Here is a 22,019-nt window from a genome sequence, read left to right on the forward strand (position 1 = left end):
GTGGACGTGGGCGGTAGGCTAGAGCGGGTCACTGTAGACCATCTCAAACCTGTCCACATGGACGTGGAGGAGCCGGTTCAGTTGGTCCTTCTCCCGCAACGGAGGCGCCCTCTGGTTTCGGACCGGGTCCCGTCGCCGGTCGGGCCTCCGGCCTCCGGTAGCCCCACTCTGATGAAGCGTAGCCGTTTTGGGGGGCTGGTTCGCCCCCCACGACGTTGACTGTTTCTTTTGTTTCGGTCCCTGTAGTTAGTAGTTGCACGGTTTTTGACTGTCGGTTTTGGTGAATTCTGGGGGGCCTGTGTGGTGGATCTATTTTGCGAGGGAGAAGAGACATTCACCAAAGAGGACTTGTGCCTTTAAGAGGGGAGTAGAATCTGGGTTTCCGGTTCCGGGGTTCTGGGGGTTATCTTTTTGCCGGTTAACTGACATACGTGTTGTTGTGTTGAATGTGTTGTAAAGTGGAGAGAAACTAGTAAAGTCTTCGACTCACCTACGTCCCCCGTCTCGTTGTTTCAACTCCACAAGGATTTTTTTCCCCATTAGCTCAGTGATTTGGTCCACCTTTTTGGTTTAGTCTAACATTGTTCCTTGTTGGTGGAGACTAAAAACAGAGCTAAAAGCAAAGTGAATATTGAGCTTGTAGGCAGGAAAATGACTCAAAATAAATACAATGTTGTTACCAATATGTCGAGACCAAAAATAGATGCATAAGGCTCTCCTAAGATTTGCAGCATCAGTTTGCAGCATATTTCTGCTCCATTCTGTCAGGCCAGCCGCAGCTGGGCCTAGTTAGTGTCACGCTCTGCTCTCTCTCTCTACCTTTCTCCCTTCTCCCTAGGTTGACTTGGCAGGCAAGAGTGACAACAGGTGTTTCTCATTCGCGATCATTATCAGTTGGCGCAGGAGCAGCTGGCTCCGACATCGCGCAATTTCGCGAGCTATCGCGCAATTTCGGAACGAGATTTGCTTTCTAGCGTCCTGAGATTTGGATACAGACCACAACAAAGAGAGATCGCCAGGTAATGTGGAGGTTTTCGTTCACTTCTCATCTCTAGTATGTTGTGGGACACTCATTGAGACTATCCGAGCCGGTCAGTGTGGGGAAAAAAGCACGTTAGGGCGGACTTTGACGCGGACTTTGACGCGGGGGGGCAAGTTGCCCCATACTTTTCACTAGCTGAGCTGCTAGCTGAGCTGCTAAGCTGCCTGCCTGGCTAAATACTGGAGCTATATTGAAAATTCATTTCTCCATCACTCACATGTATGAAATGACATATGAAAACAGACAACCGGTTGAAAAAACCGAAGTTCCCTTTTAACTCCGTTCTCTGCTCTTTCATCTCAGTTCCCGGTCCAGCCGCTCCAGTTCGCATCTCGTCCAGAACCACCTTGTCACTTCCGCCCTGTCATCCACTCGAGGATACTCATCTGTTGCCGTTCCAGTCACCTGGCGTCCTTCCCCACTCACCTGTGGCCGCTTTCCACCACCAGCCATCCAGACCGCCAAGTCTGCTGCAATACGCTCCACCACACTGAACCCAGTCCGAGCATCCTAGTTCGTTTATTGTTGAGTAACTGAGAAAAAACGATTCGTTTGCCTGAGCTAAAATTAGTACTGAGTGGTTAGTGATTAACTGTCGACTTCTGTTTAAGATTAGCCTCGCTTAGGAGAATTTTTTGAGACTGTGAATATAACAGTTGTGCTTCGTATTTGCTTCATTTATGATTTGTGGGTTGTGTCCGTAGTAACCACTTAGATTTGGAGAATTTGTGTTATAGAGAATTAGACTTCAACCCTCTAAGTCAGTGCTATTTCAGTTTTGGTTCTCTAGGTCTAGCCAAGTTCTGTTCTCGCCAACTTCCATTTGTGATTCCCTGCATGGGATTTGTAGTTTTATTTGGGTAGGAAATAAATCTCATTAACATCTGAATCCTCGTCTGTCATTCCCTGCGCCTGAGCTCCCTGGAAAATCATAAAACATTTAACTACATAAAAATGAAGTTTATGCAGCATAAAGGTTCAGAGATAGCACACATAATTAAACTGTTGGTTTGACTTTAACTTACCACACACATTATATATTAGTATCAGTGACTATGACAATTATCAAGTACCAAGAAATTGCAGTGCATGAATATCAAAATTTTAAATATTGTCCATTATTTAATGTTAATAATGAGTATTGAGGAACACATTCTAATCAGATGGGTTTTTTTTTATCTTAAATACTGACGCTGGTATTAGCTGCAATCCAACACTATTTCAGCTCTATTTTGCAGTCAACGCTGACTGAAACCACACTGCTGGTTTACCTTGTTGTCTTTTCCTCACCTCCTTTAGTGAAACTAATGAGTAGCAAGCTAAGCATGCTGTTACAACAGCTCCGCATGGACCAATTCACACACTTCCCTCTGTGCTGATAGCTTAATGAATTCCTGCAGGGCCCTGACAACAGCTGCTCAGGTACTACTGAATAGATCCTTGCTCAGTGCCGAGGTGAGTTAGGAGTCCAACCAGCTCTCTTTCTGCTTGGATGAATTACAAGACATCCAACTCAAAGTATCGGGTTAACATCTTTCATGAGGTACATGAGCAGTTCATGACATGTTATTATGAAAACCCCACACACCTGAGACGGTATAATAAATAATATTCTCACCAACATAGTAGGATGATGTGGCACAGTTATCAAATGTTCTTTCTTCACCTAATTTCTTTAAAAATGTTTCCGGAGACATTTTGTTGAAAATAATTGGGAACTTCTACCCATTTACAACTACATACCATCAGTGGTAGTGTTTGTAGATGGAGAATTAAAATCCACTGACTACTGAGCCTAAAACTACACTTCTAAGCTCCGTATTCATGTAAATGTACATATATTGTTAGTATACAGAACCATGAAATTTTAAGTAGTTAAAGCTGCAATTATCAATGGTATTACGTTAAAGAATAAAATTATTATGTCTACGTGAAAGGGTTTCCCAGCAGTGATGAACCCTGAGCATTATCATTCAATTCTGCAGTTCCACTCACCTTTAGGGGTTGTACAATCTATCATTTGTTTTGGTTTAAAGGCACACAGTGCTGTTGTTTTGGTTAAGTATCACCAGCTCTCATTCACATGGAGTCATCTGACGTAGATCAGACAAGAACAAGTACAGTATGGAGACACTGTAGTCGCGTCTCCATACCGTACTTAAAACCAAGTGTATTCACTCCAAAGCACTGAATGAAAACAAGCCTAATCAGCATTTTTTTAGCAACATTTTAAGAATTTGCTTGTATGTTACCTGCCATGCAGACAAATTAGTTGGCAGTTAGCTACTAGCTGCTAAACATGGTGTAGCTTTAAACAGTTTAACAGACAGATAATAGATAGAGACGAAAAAAAGATAAAAGGAAAGCAAATATTGAACAGAAGCTGTCCTGGCTGACGATCACCGACAAATCTAAGTCCAAATCCCATCAAGTAAAACCAGAAGACCCAAACAATGTGTCAGTGTCCACATTCAAATGTCAAATTCTCTTTGGCTGTCAGAGAAGGAAAGTGAAGACTACACAGCCTAAAGCCTCAGTGACAAAAGAATAACAGAGAAGGAGGAGGAGGAAAACACTGAGAGAGTGGGAGAGAGCCAATCGATAGAACTCACTGCTCAAGCAAACAACTTTGCAAGTCAATACTCACCACAGACAACTGTCTGTTTGCTGCAGACAAACCTGACATTGACCCACACAGGATGAAATCTCTGAGGCCGGAAATAAAGCATAATTACATCATGTATGAAGAATAGATGCATTTCCTGCATGCTCTTTACAACAAGTTGAAACCAGTTGGGACAAAGAATCTAGTTTCAGAAAGGAGGATTCACTTTGAAACTCGTATTTAACAGATCCTCTAAATGAATTAGTTTGAAATATGTTGTGGATGCATCTGTTCGTACAGTCCTGTGCGTGGTGATGACTTCCACAGGCTGAGTTGTTTTTTACTAGGTGCATATCACCCATGAGAATCACTGGAATGTGAAAAACAAGACTTCTCCTGTTCCTCTTTTCCTGTGTTGCAGACACGACTTCTCAACAGAAAAGGTTCTAGAAACATTCAGTGGCCAGAAATGAATTATTTAGTGCAACAGCAGAGTGCTTTTCTGTATCATCAAGCACCCTAATGTGCAATATGTTCCAAAGTAGCAATACCAAACATGATCCTTATGGTCTGTCCTGTGACGTTTAGTCTTTAATACTCTGTCCTTGCTGAGTGTAAACACTTAAAATGTGACAGCAGCATTTAAACATTCGAGGAAGCTTCTCCTCAGCATCAACAAGCCTCCAGTCTCTGCTGGCAGAGTCACAGATTCACTTCTTGGTTGTGAGCCAGTGGAAGCTTTGGCTAATGCACAAAAGGCCCAAACAAAGAGACAACCCAATTACATGTCTTCATCCATACTGTTTTTTTCTGCTTGAAGAGTTTAAATGTGAGCTACAGCTACATCACAACCAGCTTTTACATATACAGGAGGACTTATCTTTGATATCTATCTAATTTACATAACAATAGGCTTCAAAGGCCTCAAATGACTGAGGGGAGTAGTTTGTGTTAGGAAAATACAAGTTAAGCCCCATCCACACGAAGACGAAACGAGGTCTAAACGGATAAATTTCTTGCCGAATCTGCGTATCATCCACAAGAAGACGGCGTTTTGGGGGTCTGTAAACGATCATTTTTGAAAATGGGTTCCAGAGTGGAAAGATTTTGAAATGCCGTTTACGCAGCTCCGTGTGTACGGGCGACATAGTTTCGTATCTTCATTGACACGCATGCGCCACACGCAGCCACGACAACAACAATGGCGGCGTACAGTGTAGCAAATGTGCTGATGAAGCTCTCTGTTTACAACTTTTGCCACAATGCCCACAGTTTTTTTCTTCTGTTTGCGTGTGTTTCAGTCATATCGTTACAGCGCCCCTAGAGGTCTGGCATGTGTTTACAGCGTTTCCATGCGTATCGAGTGAATTCATGTCGACGCACACAATTTCTGAGACACCTTCGTCTTTACGGTGATCGTTTTTGAAACTGTTCAGCGTTTCGTCTTCGTGTGGACGGGGCCTTAAACCCTTTCATTTTACTCTCACTCATTCTTCTTGCAGTTTTTAATAACATCAGTCAGTTGTTCATGTGGAATTGTGCTTGACATTTGAATAAAGTTTATTGTTTAAACACACAGATGTAAAGTACACACTGTTCTGAAAGCTACAACTGGTCGGATTTGAGTGCTTTGCTGAGGCTGTCTTGTGTTGGTTCCTAAAGACAAAGCAGCAACACTTCATATTGGGAATGAGTAGATGTGTTCCCAACAACCTGACAACCTTTTTTGATCAAGTGTTTAAAAACTCATTTTTTCCTCCTCATTTTTCTTTCTTTTCTTTGGTAATTTCTCTTGGGTGGCAACATATTCCTCCAGCACACCTCTCTGTTAGCATCATGTTCTGTTCTCATGCTTCACAATGCTGCTTTTCACTTCATTTAGCAGCCATTCGACATTTTGGAATTAAGGTTAGGGTTTTTAAGGTTATTGGTTGTCTTAATAATAAGTGAAGCTCAATACCACTCTAATGTCTTTACGGCACATATGAAGCTCTCACCAAGAGCTAGTTAGCTTAGCTTAGCACAAAGACAGAAAGAAACAACTCGCCTGACTCTTTACAAAGGTAACCAAAGCTAAATCGACAATAATGCATTCTTCTTTGGGAACATTTAACTTTAGCTACATTTTTGTAACAACCACACTATTCTTGCATTTTAAGATCTCTAAAAGTTTTGGAAAGTAGGCTGAGCATGTTTCAGTTTGCAGTTAAGTCGGGACGGGTGACACAGAATTACAGAAACCATTCATGTAGTATGTTCACCTCATCAGTCCTTCCCTGTTTCATCATGCGCTATCACGTGATCATTTTGTTGAATAAAAAGAGACATCAGCCTTTGCAAAGAAATCTCTGTTCCTATCTGTGCTCAGGCTACATGAATGAACTGCCAAGTGATGAGAGTTTTCAGGTGTGTTAGTACTGATAAAGGTTGTTTCTGAAAACGCTCATCTGGATGGAAACGGTTATAAAACACTTTTTAAAAATGTAAATGTATTAGTGCAGATGTAGCAAAAATCTGCTTAGAAGCACCTTTACCTCACTTCAGTGTTTCTTTTCCCAGATCAAATCAGCCAGACAGATCATGGTAATTACTTATTTAGAAGTACTGGACAGATTTCATTATGTTTAGACAGAGTCACGTGTCATGGAAATTCCATAACTCATTTTTTTTTCACATTGACTTATCTTGTATAGTAACTGTGAGCTGTTAAATGTGCACTGGAGGTCTTATCTCGTTTCTTATGAAGATGAAGCACAAGGAGCATAGTTATAGGAGGAATAAAAAAAAGACAGACTAACACTAATAATTCTGAGAAGACAGTTTGCCTCATTAGTGAACAAAGCTTTATAAAAAGCAAAAACCAGAAAGACTGAGCCTCACTTTTTTCTGCTGCTTGGCTCATAAGAAAGAAAAAATTCTCTACTGCTTTTGTCTCATGGATACATATGGTTTATTTGAATAAGAACTAATCAATTTTTGCTCTTTGTGAAATAATTTTTTATGGGCTTCCCAAAGAGCAGGCCTTCTGTCTCCTCCTGCTCTTTATGCTAAACTGATGTTAGTGGGTTAATATAAGCTTGTCCACATTAGAAACTATGTTAAATAATTTTACAAAATTGCTTCACTCGCTTGTAAAATGGTCTTGTGTCATCAAAATTAGATTAGAATCAGTTTCGGCCACCTCTCTGCTTTTACTGCTTATATTTATGCCTTACTTTCATTTTATGCATTCACATTTGTTCTAGTTTTTCTTAGTATATTCTCACAAAACATGAATCCACTATTATCTGTGGACCTGAAAAGTAAAGAAATAAAACACATAGAACCTAAAAATACTGGAATCAGTTTGAAAAAAGATTTCAGTTAATTAAGCCTCTAAACAAGAATAGAATAGAACAGAATGACTTTGTTGATCCCCAAGGGAAATTCAATTGTCTGGTCTCATCTTTTTGCTTTTGAATTAAACAGTCTGATTGCTGATGGCAAGAAAGATTTCCTGAATCTTTCAGTCCTGCAGCGGAGGGATAAGAGCCGTCCACCGATGTTTTGTTGTTCACTGAGGCAGATGTGAAGTGGATGATCCATGTTTGTCAGAATGGCCTCCATCTTTCTAAGTGCCTGTCTCTCCACCTCATCCTCCAATGTGTTCAATCCGAATTATTATATAAGACTTTGAGAGCCAGTTCAGCTCAATGACTCAGCAATCCAGGCACTGTCATTAAAATCTTCTATCAGAAAAAAAAAAAAAAAATTAAAGCTGCAAGCAGCGATGGACGGGTCCTCGCATCCACGCTGGTCGGTGAATCCACGCACGTCCACCAGGTGGCGCTGTGACAGAGTGTATGTCGGCCTCTGAATCGCATCTGGACCAGAGTCCAATCATACATGTAAAATTTCAGCCAGACTGTAGCATGTTCAGAGCAGTTATAGAGCATTTCCTGTCTATCCACCAGGTGGCGCTGTAACTCAGAGTGTATTTCACACAGTGGATGTGATGAGGTTTGGACTCTGATCACTCATGAAAAGTTTCAGGCTGATTTGATCATGTAGAGGCCAGTTATACAGCATTTACTGTCCCTCCAACAAGTGGCGCCGCGACTGAGAGTGTCTGTTGGCCTGTAGATGTGATCAGGATTGGATTGTGATCACACATGGAAAGTTTGAGGCAGATTGGAGCATGCAGAGGAGAGTTATACAGCAGTTGATGTTTCATGGCGAAGCATCAAAACGCTGATGGTCGCCATGGCCACGCCATTTGGCTTCTGGTTAAACTTTTGATAACTTTTCATCACCAAGTCCTGCTGTGTGGACTGACAAAATTTCAGGTCTCCTGGAATTATCTCTCAAAAAAGAGAAAAATCATCAAAAATCTCACAATTAATCCAAGATGGCCGACTTCCTGTTGGGTTTAGGACATGGCTCCAAGTGGCTTTTTTGTGCGTCCTGATGTGCTCTATAAGCCTCCCAAATTTCATGGATGTAGGTGAAACGTGCTGGGGGGGCTGTTTGTTAAAAATACTGTAGGGGGCGCTATAGCATGTGCAGTGCCGAGATGCATACAGTGTCGTTGCTTGGGTCGATGGTGATGTGTGTGGTAATTTTAGTGAGCATTGGAGTATTTCTAACCTGTCAAACAGCACTTTGTTTTGCATGGCGATATTTGGTTGCTACGGCAACAGCGTTGCATGAAATGTCACACCCTTCACAGTGTGGGATTGTCAAGAGGTGAAGACTCGACTGACCAATTTCCAGCATGATATCACCAAGTTTGGGGCCATTGTACCTGAAAATATAAGGCCTTAAACTTACTATTACCAACAGGTGGCGCTATGACTTTTTCAAAATTTATGAGTGTGGATGTGTTCAGACTGGACCTGGTGTCCATCATGTGAAGTTTGGGGCAGATAGGATCTTGTTCAGCTGAGATATGAATCGTTAAATTTTCATGGCGAAACATCGAAATTGGTTTGGCCGCCACAGACACGCCCTTTGATGACAAGTCACCATTTTCACTGGGATGCATCATCAATGTGTTTAGGCTGTTGTCACTGCATTTGAAGTGAATATGATCAACCGGGTAACAATAGGGCATGAAAGTGTAAAAGATGTCTATTTCCTGAAACCACAAGGTGGCGCTATGACTGTCAATGAATATCCCTATGTGGATGACATCAGGACAGGACTGTCATCATACATGTAAAGTTTCAGGCAGATTGGAGCATGTTGAGAAGAATTAGACACCACTTCCTGTTTCATGGCGAAGGATCAGTTGTTTGAGGCTCCGCCATGGCCACACCTTTTGGCTTCTGGTTGAGTTTTTGATAACTTTTCATCAGAAAGGTCTGGTGCATGTACTGGCCAAATTTCAGTTCTCTCAGACTTATCCACTAGGAGCTATAAATTTTGACAAATGTACAGCAAATTCAAGATGGCCGACTTCCTGTTGGGTTTAGGGCGTGGCTGTGATTGACTTTTTGGTGTGTCCTGATGTGGTGCATATGCCCACCAAATATTGTAGCTGTAAATGAAACATTGTGGAAGTTAGCCTAATGACCACTTTTCAATTTTGCAGGTGGCGCTATAGAGCCATTTTGCCACACACATGCGCAACTCCCATAAAATATCAATTTTTTCGCCAGTCCTGATGTGCACGCCAAATTTCACGCGTTTTGGAATATGATAAGGCCGCCAAAAAGCCAGTTTACTTTACGGGAGAAAAAAAATAAAAAATTAAAGCTGCAAGCAGCGATGGACGGGTCCTCGCATCCACGCTGGTCGGCGAATCCATGCACGTTCACCAGGTGGCACTGTGACTGAGAGTGTGTGTCGGCCTCTGAATCACATCTGGACCAGAGTTTAATCACACGTAAAATTTCAGCCAGATTGGAGCATGTTCAGACTAGTTATACAGCATTTCATGCCCATCCACCACCAGGTGGCGCTGTAACTCAGAGTGTATTTCAAACAGTGGATGTGATGAGGGCTGGACTCTGATCACTCATGAAAAGTTTCAGGCTGATTTGATCATGTAGAGGCCAGTTATACAGCATTTATTGTCCCTCCAACAGGTGGCGCTGCAACTGAGAGTGTCTGTTGGCCTGTAGATGTGATCAGGATTGGATTGTGATCACACATGGAAAGTTTGAGGCAGATTGGAGCATGCAGAGGAGAGTTATACAGCAGTTGTTGTTTCATGGCGAAGCATCAAAACTCTAATGGTCGCCATGGCCACGCCATTTGGCTTCTGGTTAAACTTTTGATAACTTTTCCAAACCAAGTCCTGCTGTGTGGACTGACAAAATTTCAGGTCTCCTGGAATGATCCCCTAGGAGGTATTAACTCTCAAAAATGAGAAAAATCATCAAAAATCTCACAATTAATCCAAGATGGCCGACTTCCTGTTGGGTTTAGGACATGGCTCCAAGAGGCTTTTTTGTGCGTCCTGATGTGCTCTATAAGCCTCCCAAATTTCATGGATGTAGGTGAAACGTGCTGGGGGGGCTGTTTGTTAAAAATACTGTAGGGGGCGCTATAGCATGTGCAGTGCCGAGATGCATACAGTGTTGTTCCTTGGGTCAATGGTGATGTGTGTGGTAATTTTTGTGAGCATTGGAGTATTCCTAACCTGTCAGAAAGGGCTTTGTTTTTCATGGCGATATTTGGTTGCTACGGCAACAGCGTTGCATGAAATGTCACACCCTTCACAGTGTGTGATTGTCAAGAGGTGAAGACTCGACTGACCAATTTCCAGCATGATATCACCAAGTTTGGGGCCATTGTACCTGAAAATATAAGGCCTTAAACTTACTATTACCAACAGGTGGCGCTATGACTTTTTCAAAATTTATGAGTGTGGATGTGTTCAGACTGGACCTGGTATCCAGCATGTGAAGTCTGAGGCAGATAGGATGTTGTTCAGCTGAGATATGAATCGTTAAATTTTCATGGCGAAACATCGAAATTGGTTTGGCCGCCACAGACACGCCCTTTGATGACAAGTCACCATTTTCACTGGGATGCATCATCAATGTGTTTAGGCTGTTGTCACTGCATTTGAAGTGAATATGATCAACCGGGTAACAATAGGGCATGAAAGTGTAAAAGATGTCTATTTCCTGAAACCACAAGGTGGCGCTATGACTGTCAATGAATATCCCTATGTGGATGACATCAGGACAGGACTGTCATCATACATGTAAAGTTTCAGGCAGATTGGAGCATGTTGAGAAGAATTAGACACCAATTCCTGTTTCATGGCGAAGGATCAGTTGTTTGAGGCTCCGCCATGGCCACACCTTTTGGCTTCTGGTTGAGTTTTTGATAACTTTTCATCAGAAAGGTCTGGTGAATGTACTGGCCAAATTTCAGTTCTCTCAGACTTATCCACTAGGAGCTATAAATTTTGACAGATGTACAGCAAATTCAAGATGGCCGACTTCCTGTTGGGTTTAGGGTGTGGCTGTGATTGACTTTTTGGTGTGTCCTGATGTGGTGCATATGCCCACCAAATATTGTAGCTGTAAATAAAACATTGTGGAAGTTGGCCTAATGACCACTTTTTCAATTTTGCAGGTGGCGCTATAGAGCCATTTTTCCACACATATGCGCAACTCCCATAAAATATCAAATTTTTCGCCAGTCCTGATGTGCACGCCAAATTTCACGCGTTTTGGTTCATGATAAGGCCGCCAAAAAGGCAAGTCATTTCCCGAGGAGCGATTAAGTTTGAAAAATTTACAGCAAATTGAAGATGGCCGACTTCCTGTTGGGTTTAGGGCGTGGCTGTAATTGACTTTTTGGTGTGTCCAGATGTTCTGCATATGCCCACCAAATATTGTAGCTGTACATGAAACATTGTGGCAGTTGGCCTAATGACTACTTTTTCAAGTTTGCAGGTGGCGCTATAGAGCCATTTTGCCACGCACATGCGCAACTCCCATAAAATATCAAATTTTTCGCCAGTCCTGATGTGCATGCCAAATTTCACGCGTTTTGGAGTATGATAAGGCCGCCAAAAAGCCAATTTACTTTACGGGAGAAAAAAAAAATAATAATAATAATAATAATAATAATAATTAAAGCTGCAAGCAGCGATGGACGGGTCCTCGCATCCACGCTGGTCGGCGAATCAATGCACGTCCACCAGGTGGCACTGTGACTGAGAGTGTGTGCCGGCCTCTGAATCACATCTGGACCAGAGTTTAATCACACGTAAAATTTCAGCCAGATTGGAGCATGTTCAGACTAGTTATACAGCATTTCCTGCCCATCCACCACCAGGTGGCGCTGTAACTCAGAGTGTATTTCAAACAGTGGATGTGATGAGGGCTGGACTCTGATCACTCATGAAAAGTTTCAGGCTGATTTGATCATGTAGAGGCCAGTTATACATCATTTACTGTCCCTCCATCAGGTGGCGCTGCAACTGAGAGTGTCTGTTGGCCTGTAGATGTGATCAGGATTGGATTGTGATCACACATGGAAAGTTTGAGGCAGATTGGAGCATGCAGAGGAGAGTTATACAGCAGTTGATGTTTCATGGCGAAGCATCAAAACGCTGATGGTCGCCATGGCCACGCCATTTGGCTTCTGGTTAAACTTTTGATAACTTTTCCAAACCAAGTCCTGCTGTGTGGACTGACAAAATTTCAGGTCTCCTGGAATTATCCCCTAGGAGGTATTAACTCTCAAAAATGAGAAAAATCATCAAAAATCTCACAATTAATCCAAGATGGCCGACTTCCTGTTGGGTTTAGGACATGGCTCCAAGAGGCTTTTTTGTGCGTCCTGATGTGCTCTATAAGCCTCCCAAATTTCATGGATGTAGGTGAAACGTGCTGGGGGGGCTGTTTGTTAAAAATACTGTAGGGGGCGCTATAGCATGTGCAGTGCCGAGATGCATACAGTGTTGTTCCTTGGGTCAATGGTGATGTGTGTGGTAATTTTTGTGAGCATTGGAGTATTCCTAACCTGTCAGAAAGGGCTTTGTTTTTCATGGCGATATTTGGTTGCTACGGCAACAGCGTTACATGAAATGTCACACCCTTCACAGTGTGTGATTGTCAAGAGGTGAAGACTCGACTGACCAATTTCCAGCATGATATCACCAAGTTTGGGGCCATTGTACCTGAAAATATAAGGCCTTACACTTACTATTACCAACAGGTGGCGCTATGACTTTTTCAAAATTTATGAGTGTGGATGTGTTCAGACTGGACCTGGTATCCAGCATGTGAAGTCTGAGGCAGATAGGATGTTGTTCAGCTGAGATATGAATCGTTAAATTTTCATGGCGAAACATCGAAATTGGTTTGGCCGCCACAGACACGCCCTTTGATGACAAGTCACCATTTTCACTGGGATGCATCATCAATGTGTTTAGGCTGTTGTCACTGCATTTGAAGTGAATATGATCAACTGGGTAACAATAGGGCATGAAAGTGTAAAAGATGTCTATTTCCTGAAACCACAAGGTGGCGCTATGACTGTCAATGAATATCCCTATGTGGATGACATCAGGACAGGACTGTCATCATACATGTAAAGTTTCAGGCAGATTGGAGCATGTTGAGAAGAATTAGACACCACTTCCTGTTTCATGGCGAAGGATCAGTTGTTTGAGGCTCCGCCATGGCCACACCTTTTGGCTTCTGGTTGAGTTTTTGATAACTTTTCATCAGAAAGGTCTGGTGCATGTACTGGCCAAATTTCAGTTCTCTCAGACTTATCCACTAGGAGCTATAAATTTTGACAAATGTACAGCAAATTCAAGATGGCCGACTTCCTGTTGGGTTTAGGGTGTGGCTGTGATTGACTTTTTGGTGTGTCCTGATGTGGTGCATATGCCCACCAAATATTGTAGCTGTAAATAAAACATTGTGGAAGTTGGCCTAATGACCACTGTTTCAATTTTGCAGGTGGCGCTATAGAGCCATTTTTTCACACATATGCGCAACTCCCATAAAATATCAAATTTTTCGCCAGTCCTGATGTGCACGCCAAATTTCACGCGTTTTGGTTCATGATAAGGCCGCCAAAAAGGCAAGTCATTTCCCGAGGAGCGATTAAGTTTGAAAAATTTACAGCAAATTGAAGGTGGCCGACTTCCTGTTGGGTTTAGGGCGTGGCTGTAATTGACTTTTTGGTGTGTCCAGATGTTCTGCATATGCCCACCAAATATTGTAGCTGTACATGAAACATTGTGGCAGTTGGCCTAATGACTACTTTTTCAAGTTTGCAGGTGGCGCTATAGAGCCATTTTGCCACACACATGCGCAACTCCCATAAAATATCAAATTTTTCGCCAGTCCTGATGTGCATGCCAAATTTCACGCGTTTTGGAGTATGATAAGGCCGCCAAAAAGGCAATTTACTTTACGGGAGAAAAAAAAAAAAAAAAAAAAATTATAATAATAATAATAATAATAATTAAAGCTGCAAGCAGCGATGGACGGGTCCTCGCATCCACGCTGGTCGGCGAATCCATGCACGTTCACCAGGTGGCACTGTGACTGAGAGTGTGTGTCGGCCTCTGAATCACATCTGGACCAGAGTTTAATCACACGTAAAATTTCAGCCAGATTGGAGCATGTTCAGACTAGTTATACAGCATTTCCTGCCCATCCACTACCAGGTGGCGCTGTAACTCAGAGTGTATTTCAAACAGTGGATGTGATGAGGGCTGGATTCTGATCACTCATGAAAAGTTTCAGGCTGATTTGATCATGTAGAGGCCAGTTATACAGCATTTATTGTCCCTCCAACAGGTGGCGCTGCAACTGAGAGTGTCTGTTGGCCTGTAGATGTGATCAGGATTGGATTGTGATCACACATGGAAAGTTTGAGGCAGATTGGAGCATGCAGAGGAGAGTTATACAGCAGTTGTTGTTTCATGGCGAAGCATCAAAACTCTAATGGTCGCCATGGCCACGCCATTTGGCTTCTGGTTAAACTTTTGATAACTTTTCCAAACCAAGTCCTGCTGTGTGGACTGACAAAATTTCAGGTCTCCTGGAATGATCCCCTAGGAGGTATTAACTCTCAAAAATGAGAAAAATCATCAAAAATCTCACAATTAATCCAAGATGGCCGACTTCCTGTTGGGTTTAGGACATGGCTCCAAGAGGCTTTTTTGTGCGTCCTGATGTGCTCTATAAGCCTCCCAAATTTCATGGATGTAGGTGAAACGTGCTGGGGGGGCTGTTTGTTAAAAATACTGTAGGGGGCGCTATAGCATGTGCAGTGCCGAGATGCATACAGTGTTGTTCCTTGGGTCAATGGTGATGTGTGTGGTAATTTTTGTGAGCATTGGAGTATTCCTAACCTGTCAGAAAGGGCTTTGTTTTTCATGCCGATATTTGGTTGCTACGGCAACAGCGTTGCATGAAATGTCACACCCTTCACAGTGTGTGATTGTCAAGAGGTGAAGACTCGACTGACCAATTTCCAGCATGATATCACCAAGTTTGGGGCCATTGTACCTGAAAATATAAGGCCTTAAACTTACTATTACCAACAGGTGGCACTATGACTTTTTCAAAATTTATGAGTGTGGATGTGTTCAGACTGGACCTGGTGTCCATCATGTGAAGTTTGGGGCAGATAGGATCTTGTTCAGCTGAGATATGAATCGTTAAATTTTCATGGCGAAACATCGAAATTGGTTTGACCGCCACAGACACGCCCTTTGATGACAAGTCACCATTTTCACTGGGATGCATCATCAATGTGTTTAGGCTGTTGTCACTGCATTTGAAGTGAATATGATCAACTGGGTAACAATAGGGCATGAAAGTGTAAAAGATGTCTATTTCCTGAAACCACAAGGTGGCGCTATGACTGTCAATGAATATCCCTATGTGGATGACATCAGGACAGGACTGTCATCATACATGTAAAGTTTCAGGCAGATTGGAGCATGTTGAGAAGAATTAGACACCACTTCCTGTTTCATGGCGAAGGATCAGTTGTTTGAGGCTCCGCCATGGCCACACCTTTTGGCTTCTGGTTGAGTTTTTGATAACTTTTCATCAGAAAGGTCTGGTGCATGTACTGGCCAAATTTCAGTTCTCTCAGACTTATCCACTAGGAGCTATAAATTTTGACAAATGTACAGCAAATTCAAGATGGCCGACTTCCTGTTGGGTTTAGGGTGTGGTTGTGATTGACTTTTTGGTGTGTCCTGATGTGGTGCATATGCCCACCAAATATTGTAGCTGTAAATAAAACATTGTGGAAGTTGGCCTAATGACCACTTTTTCAATTTTGCAGGTGGCGCTATAGAGCCATTTTTCCACACATATGCGCAACTCCCATAAAATATCAAATTTTTCACCAGTCCGGATGTGCACGCCAAATTTCACGCGTTTTGGTTCATGATAAGGCCGCCAAAAAGGCAAGTCATTTCCCGAGGAGCGATTAAGTTTGAAAAATTTACAGCAAATTGAAGGTGGCCGACTTCCTGTTGGGTTTAGGGCGTGGCTGTAATTGACTTTTTGGTGTGTCCAGATGTTCTGCATATGCCCACCAAATATTGTAGCTGTACATGAAACATTGTGGCAGTTGGCCTAATGACTACTTTTTCAAGTTTGCAGGTGGCGCTATAGAGCCATTTTGCCACGCACATGCGCAACTCCCATAAAATATCAAATTTTTCGCCAGTCCTGATGTGCATGCCAAATTTCACGCGTTTTGGAGTATGATAAGGCCGCCAAAAAGCCAATTTACTTTACGGGAGAAAAAAAAAAAAAAAAAAAAAAAAAAAAAAAAAATAATAATAATAATAATAATAATAATAATAATAAACCCTAGGGTTTCAATAGGGTCCTTGGCACCGCTGGTGCCTTGGACAGTCGGTGCCCTGGCACCGCCTGTCCTTCGCACCCTCGGTGCTCGGACCCTAATAATAATAATAATAATAATAATAAACCCTAGGGTTTCAATAGGGTCCTTGGCACCGCTGGTGCCTTGGACAGTCGGTGCCCTGGCACCGCCTGTCCTTCGCACCCTCGGTGCTCGGACCCTAATAATAAACCCTAGGGTTTCAATAGGGTCCTTGGCACCGCTGGTGCCTTGGACAGTCGGTGCCCTGGCACCGCCTGTCCTTCGCACCCTCAGTGCTCGGACCCTAATAAACCCTAGGGTTTCAATAGGGTCCTTGGCACCGCTGGTGCCTTGGACAGTCGGTGCCCTGGCACCGCCTGTCCTTCGCACCCTTGGTGCTCGGACCCTAATTAAACCTCAGAAGTTGTGCTGGTGAGGATCAGTACATGGCCTCAAAGATATGCCAAAAAATCATGCAAAATGCATAAAAATCATTATGTGATTACTTTGGCAGGTATTGTAATCATGATATGAGCCAGTATTTTGGTGGAAGTGGTCATTTTTTCATGTCTTTTCTAATGAAAAATATGATGATGTTATTTTGCTGAGATTTGCATCAAACAGGCAATCAAACTGGGGCATCTCGGTAGCACCACGATGTATATTTATTTATAAGGTATTTTGTAACACAATTCTCCTTTACCAATAAACTGCACTTGAACATAATGCAAGTTTGATAATATTTCAATGAACTGTTCAGCTCTAATCACCAAAGTCAGTTTCACTACTGAATTTTAAAGGCAATATTTTGACATGTTTGAAGTCAAATATTACAGTATTTTGAGTAAGATACCTACTGACTCCACGTTTTCCCAAAATTGCTTTTTGTAATGAAACTCTGCAAAAGAACCTTTTTTGCTTGCCTCAACCCTCAGGTCAGACTGATCCTAGAGAACGCCGGACTCCAGTGATTCCTGCATAACAACAAGGTAATACAATGACTGAGGTGTCCCTCTGTGAAGGACTCGTGGCCTCTAAAAATGTCACGCGACTAAAGATGAGCTCAGGCAGTCAGCACTTTAAAGCCCAGCGCAGCTCTTAGAGGCCTGACATCTTCTCTGCTCCATCAAACACAGAGTCTCTGCTTGGACGCACACATGAAGACACTGCTCGTTCTTTGACACCAGCCATTTTGACTTTCACTTCGGTTTTAGTCTCTTGCGCTGCTTCGGTTCGCCATCTTTCTTTTATAACCTTTCTTCTTCACCATCTAACAAAATGTAAAAAGCTTGTGAAGATCTATTTTTATGCTCCAGTTGACTGACACTTTGTGCCAAGGAAAGAAGCTGGCTTATAAATCAATGACATGATGATGATGAGGATGGTGTGTGTGTGTGTGTGTGTGTGTGTGTGTGTGTGTGTGTGTGTGTGTGTGTGTGTGTGTGTGTGTGTGTGTGTGTGTGTGTGTGTGTGTGTTTGTCCAGTCCAGTAAAACCTCGACATCAGCACCATTTCACTGGAGCCAAGGGAAATGCACCATTATAATTAGTTGGCCGGAGAACAGGTGATTGGGAGATGGAGGAAGACAGGAAATAAAGTTAAGTGGTTCAGACAGCCAGATGAGTCACTTTTATAAAATGTATAATTGCACGCAGGAGCTGTGCACACAGAAGAGATCATTATGCAACACATATCTAGGATTCTAGGTCAGATGGTGCAGGACATGTAGGGAGTTTAATTAGCATGTTAAATCTGGTTATAACCTGGCTAATAAATCTCTTTGCGGATGTTCACTCCGTAGATAAAAACAACCTTCTAAAATGTAGTTTCCTGCGTCACTGACAGTTTTTAGCTCCCCTAAGCTGGAACATAGGAAGCCTGTCTTCATCGATATGGAAATTGGCTGATACCAGCTCCATCTGGTAACACATGAAATGCACTTTGCAGCATCCATTGAAACGGTTGTTGCATGCTCAGTTGATCATCCTTTAAGCCTTTCAGACTATTTCAAATATATTAAAATTTTAGGCCCATGAAAACATGTGTTATGGTTTTTGTCCTTTGTGTGTGTTTTTGGGCTTGTGTGTCTCTGTCTCCCTCTGTCTGTTGTCTTTTCCTTCTGTCTCTCTCCCAGTCGCTCATCCCCTGGCTCTGTCACCTCATCACTGCATTACTCTCAGCTGCTGCAATCAGTTCAATTCAATACACCTGGTCCCCTCCCCTGCTATTTAAGCTCTACCATTTCCCTCAGTCTTTGTTGGCACATAGTTGGACAGTCATGTTGCTTCAAGACTCCACTCTCCCTACCCCTCTGGATTACCTTAGTTTCTTGGACTTCTTCACTTTTCATCCCTTTTTTTGGATTTACCCCTTTTGGACTCAATCGTTTGTTTGGACTCCAGTTTGCTCTAGCCTTAAGTCATTTGATTCTCCATATGTAAGTAACTTTCGTAGCCCCGTCGTTTGTCACCGTCTAGTTTCGTTTTGTCCACTTCAGTTCCGCTTTCAATTTGTAGTAGTTCTGATTTTTGCTTAATAAATCCTTTTAATTATGCCTGGTTGCCTCTCAGTTATGTCTGCACCTGGGTTCTCCACACCCCACAATCCTAACAACATGTATATGTAAGATAGACTTACACATAATGTAAAAAGAAAAGCACTTAGATTGTGCAGTACTGTGCCAAGGCTGCTCAGTCGTATCACTTCTGACAGCTGAAATTTTGAAAAAAATTTGTGACAGAAATCACGGCACTATAGAAGGTGGCCCTTTAATGTAGATGCACCCACAAACAAAATGACTGCGCTGAGCACAGGTGTGTGTTATGCATGTGTATATTATGCACGGATACTGAATTGCAGACCTAAATATGTAGTGGGCAGCTGGAATTGATGGGACTCGGAAACACCCTCACAATTAAATCAATTGTTCACTGTATTATTTCCGATGGATGTCATAAGTCCGCAGCGGTCAATTTGTCATAGGATAGCAATCGTGATCGTCAGCAGGCAGCTGACATAGTGTTCACTTGCTGTCATAGTTACAGTGACGCTGTGCTGCTATCTCGCAATGATACGGAAATCTTTAACAAATCTGTGGATCCAGACTATAAGCCACATCACTGACAAATATCTAATCACTTGGTTCTTGTGTCTTTTCTGACCTCCAATGAAAATTTCATCCAAATTCGTTCATCCATTTTTGAATAATGTTGCTAACAGACAGATGTACACCAAGCTTCACATAACTCTGCCGTTCTGGAGGAAAAACACATCATGATGATAACGTACAGAGTTGAAGCTCCTAATGGAGAGTAAGACGTTAATTAGCTGACTTTGACTCTAGTTAATTAGACAAAGACTAAATTGTGAGCCCTCCTGCTGGGCTGTTGGCAAAAGTTAATTATTTCAGAATACCTCCTATTGAGCTGCAGTTATCTGATTAATCACTTTTCCAATGATAGAAAATGAATCTTTGTCATTTTTCAAGCTATTTGATGGCTCCAGTGTCTCCACGGGTTTTTCTGCACTTTTTTATTTTTTATTTTTTATTTTTTTTTACCATTTTTCACTCTTTAACCCAGGGATGAACAATTAAATGATAATAGCAAAATTCCAATATGGAAAAGTGCAATATCCAAATGAAAGGAGCTGCAGTTTTTGATAAAGGCATCAAATGTCCCAGCATGAAGCACTGCGGTGCTACACAGACACTTATCTATAAATCATTCTGTCCAGACACAGAGGAACAAGCCTGTTTGGAACAGACTGCAGTAAAAATCACATCAACATTTTCTATATATATTTTTATGGTGAAAAAGAAATGCAAAAATTACAACTCCAACTAAAACCGCTACTCATATTTCAATCATAATATCTGTCTAAGTAAGTACAATATGACTTCTTCTGCATATTGTTTATCTGCAGATTATATTAACTGATTAATGTACAAAGTACTCTATAGATTGAGTAATTAAATATCTTCTTAGTCACTTGCAACCTGAACAACTGCCAAAACGCATGGAAAGTACAGATTAAAGGTTGCATCTCCTGGATCCTAGGCTCCAGCACCCCCTGCGACCCTAATGAGGATAAAGCGGTGTATAGAGAATGGATGGATGGATGGATCTCCTGGATCCTAGTGGTTTTAATATACTTTTATTATTTCGATATATAAACCTCAAAACAACAGTAAAGTTTTGGTGACCACATTATGCAAACATATTACTAGCATGTGTTTCTAGATAAAGCCTGATGTCTAAAAAATGGTATCCAGGCTTTACATCAGCCTAAAATAACAGGTAAAGACAAAAATAAGAAATACAGTGACTTAAAGTGCTCTGAAACTGAGCCTTTCCTAATAATTTGACCCTGTAGTACAGAATTCACACAAACATAGGTCAAATATCCATCAGTGTGAGTTGGAATGCATTGTCGACCTAAATCAATCAGACAGAATTTTGATGTTGTGTCAGTCAACAAATAAAGTACTAATGTAGATTAACTATACAGGAAATATGACATCTGGCACATACAGACCTGTTTACAGCCTGATAACATTGTTACTGAGGATCAATCAGATTGTCTGATGCTGGACTTTTCCAGCAGTGAAAGGCCCTGCTTGGCATGCTGTCAATGCATTGTTGTCAGAGACACAGCCTGCTCCTTTGAAAGTCATTCTATGTTGAAGTGGCCGCATTAGAAACGAGCATGGAGCTCCACACACATCTCTGCCGTCTCTGAGCGCCACAGAGCGGCTTTGTTCGGAGGAGGCCAGCTGACCGGCGGAGGGATGCTGCGGGGAGAGAGGATGTGTGCTCTTACCCTGCTCCAGGTCCTGCTGGTCGTACCATGGCTCTTCCTCTTCGGTCACGAATTCCTCCATTCTCCCTGAGCTGAGCATGGATGTCCCCCTCCTCCTGCTGGGTGATTTCAGCCGCTCTGTAGGAACAATAGAGCCCCAGCAGCAGGATCCTCCAGACGGCTGCTTGAAGCTGGAGCTGCGGCTCCTCTGGGCGCTGCTGTGTTGTTGTGTCTCTACGTGTTTCCTCTTTCCTTCCTCGGTCACTCCCACCTCTCCCCTCGTCCCTCTCCACTGCCCAGCACCGGCCCATCCCGGAACCCCGACCCACTGCTGCTGCTGCTGCAGAGCTCTACAGACGTGGCAGTGATGTTGCAATAACACCACTTCCTTCTGTCCGTTATCAGCAGCACACTCACGATGCCTTCAGGTGCTGTTCGGAACATGCACTTCTGTCTCCAGCCGTCCAGCTTTCGGTCAAGAGCGCCCTCTAGATTGATGTCAAGGTAGACTCTGAGACGATACGACGCTGCTAATTTAGAGATATTAGTTGTGCACCTCTGCATCTCCGTTTGACTTTAAGCAGGGAAATATAATAAAACTAATATTTTCAGACAGCATCTAAACGCTGCATTACCTCATATATAATCCCAGAGCCAGACAGGCCTGCTAATCTGATGTCGAAAACTAAATGTTACTAAAAATACTACTGACCTACTATCAATAATAAAAATGTAATAATAATAATAAAC

General features: G+C 42.4%; 1 protein-coding gene across 1 annotated transcript in view; it reads right to left on the reverse strand.

The window, feature by feature from the left end:
- Positions 1–21,728, reverse strand: part of LOC110962324 (cerebellar degeneration-related protein 2-like) — a 55,875-nt gene extending 34,147 nt beyond the window's left edge. Inside the window, exon 1 of the mRNA XM_051939227.1 lies at positions 21,291–21,728. Coding sequence (XP_051795187.1) covers positions 21,291–21,369 — 79 coding nt within the window. The 5' untranslated portion in view covers positions 21,370–21,728. The remainder of the gene's footprint in view (positions 1–21,290) is intronic.
- Between the last annotated feature and the right edge of the window lie 291 nt (positions 21,729–22,019).

This window comes from Acanthochromis polyacanthus, chromosome 19 (genome assembly GCF_021347895.1).
Source record: "Acanthochromis polyacanthus isolate Apoly-LR-REF ecotype Palm Island chromosome 19, KAUST_Apoly_ChrSc, whole genome shotgun sequence".
NCBI lineage: Eukaryota > Metazoa > Chordata > Actinopteri > Pomacentridae > Acanthochromis > Acanthochromis polyacanthus.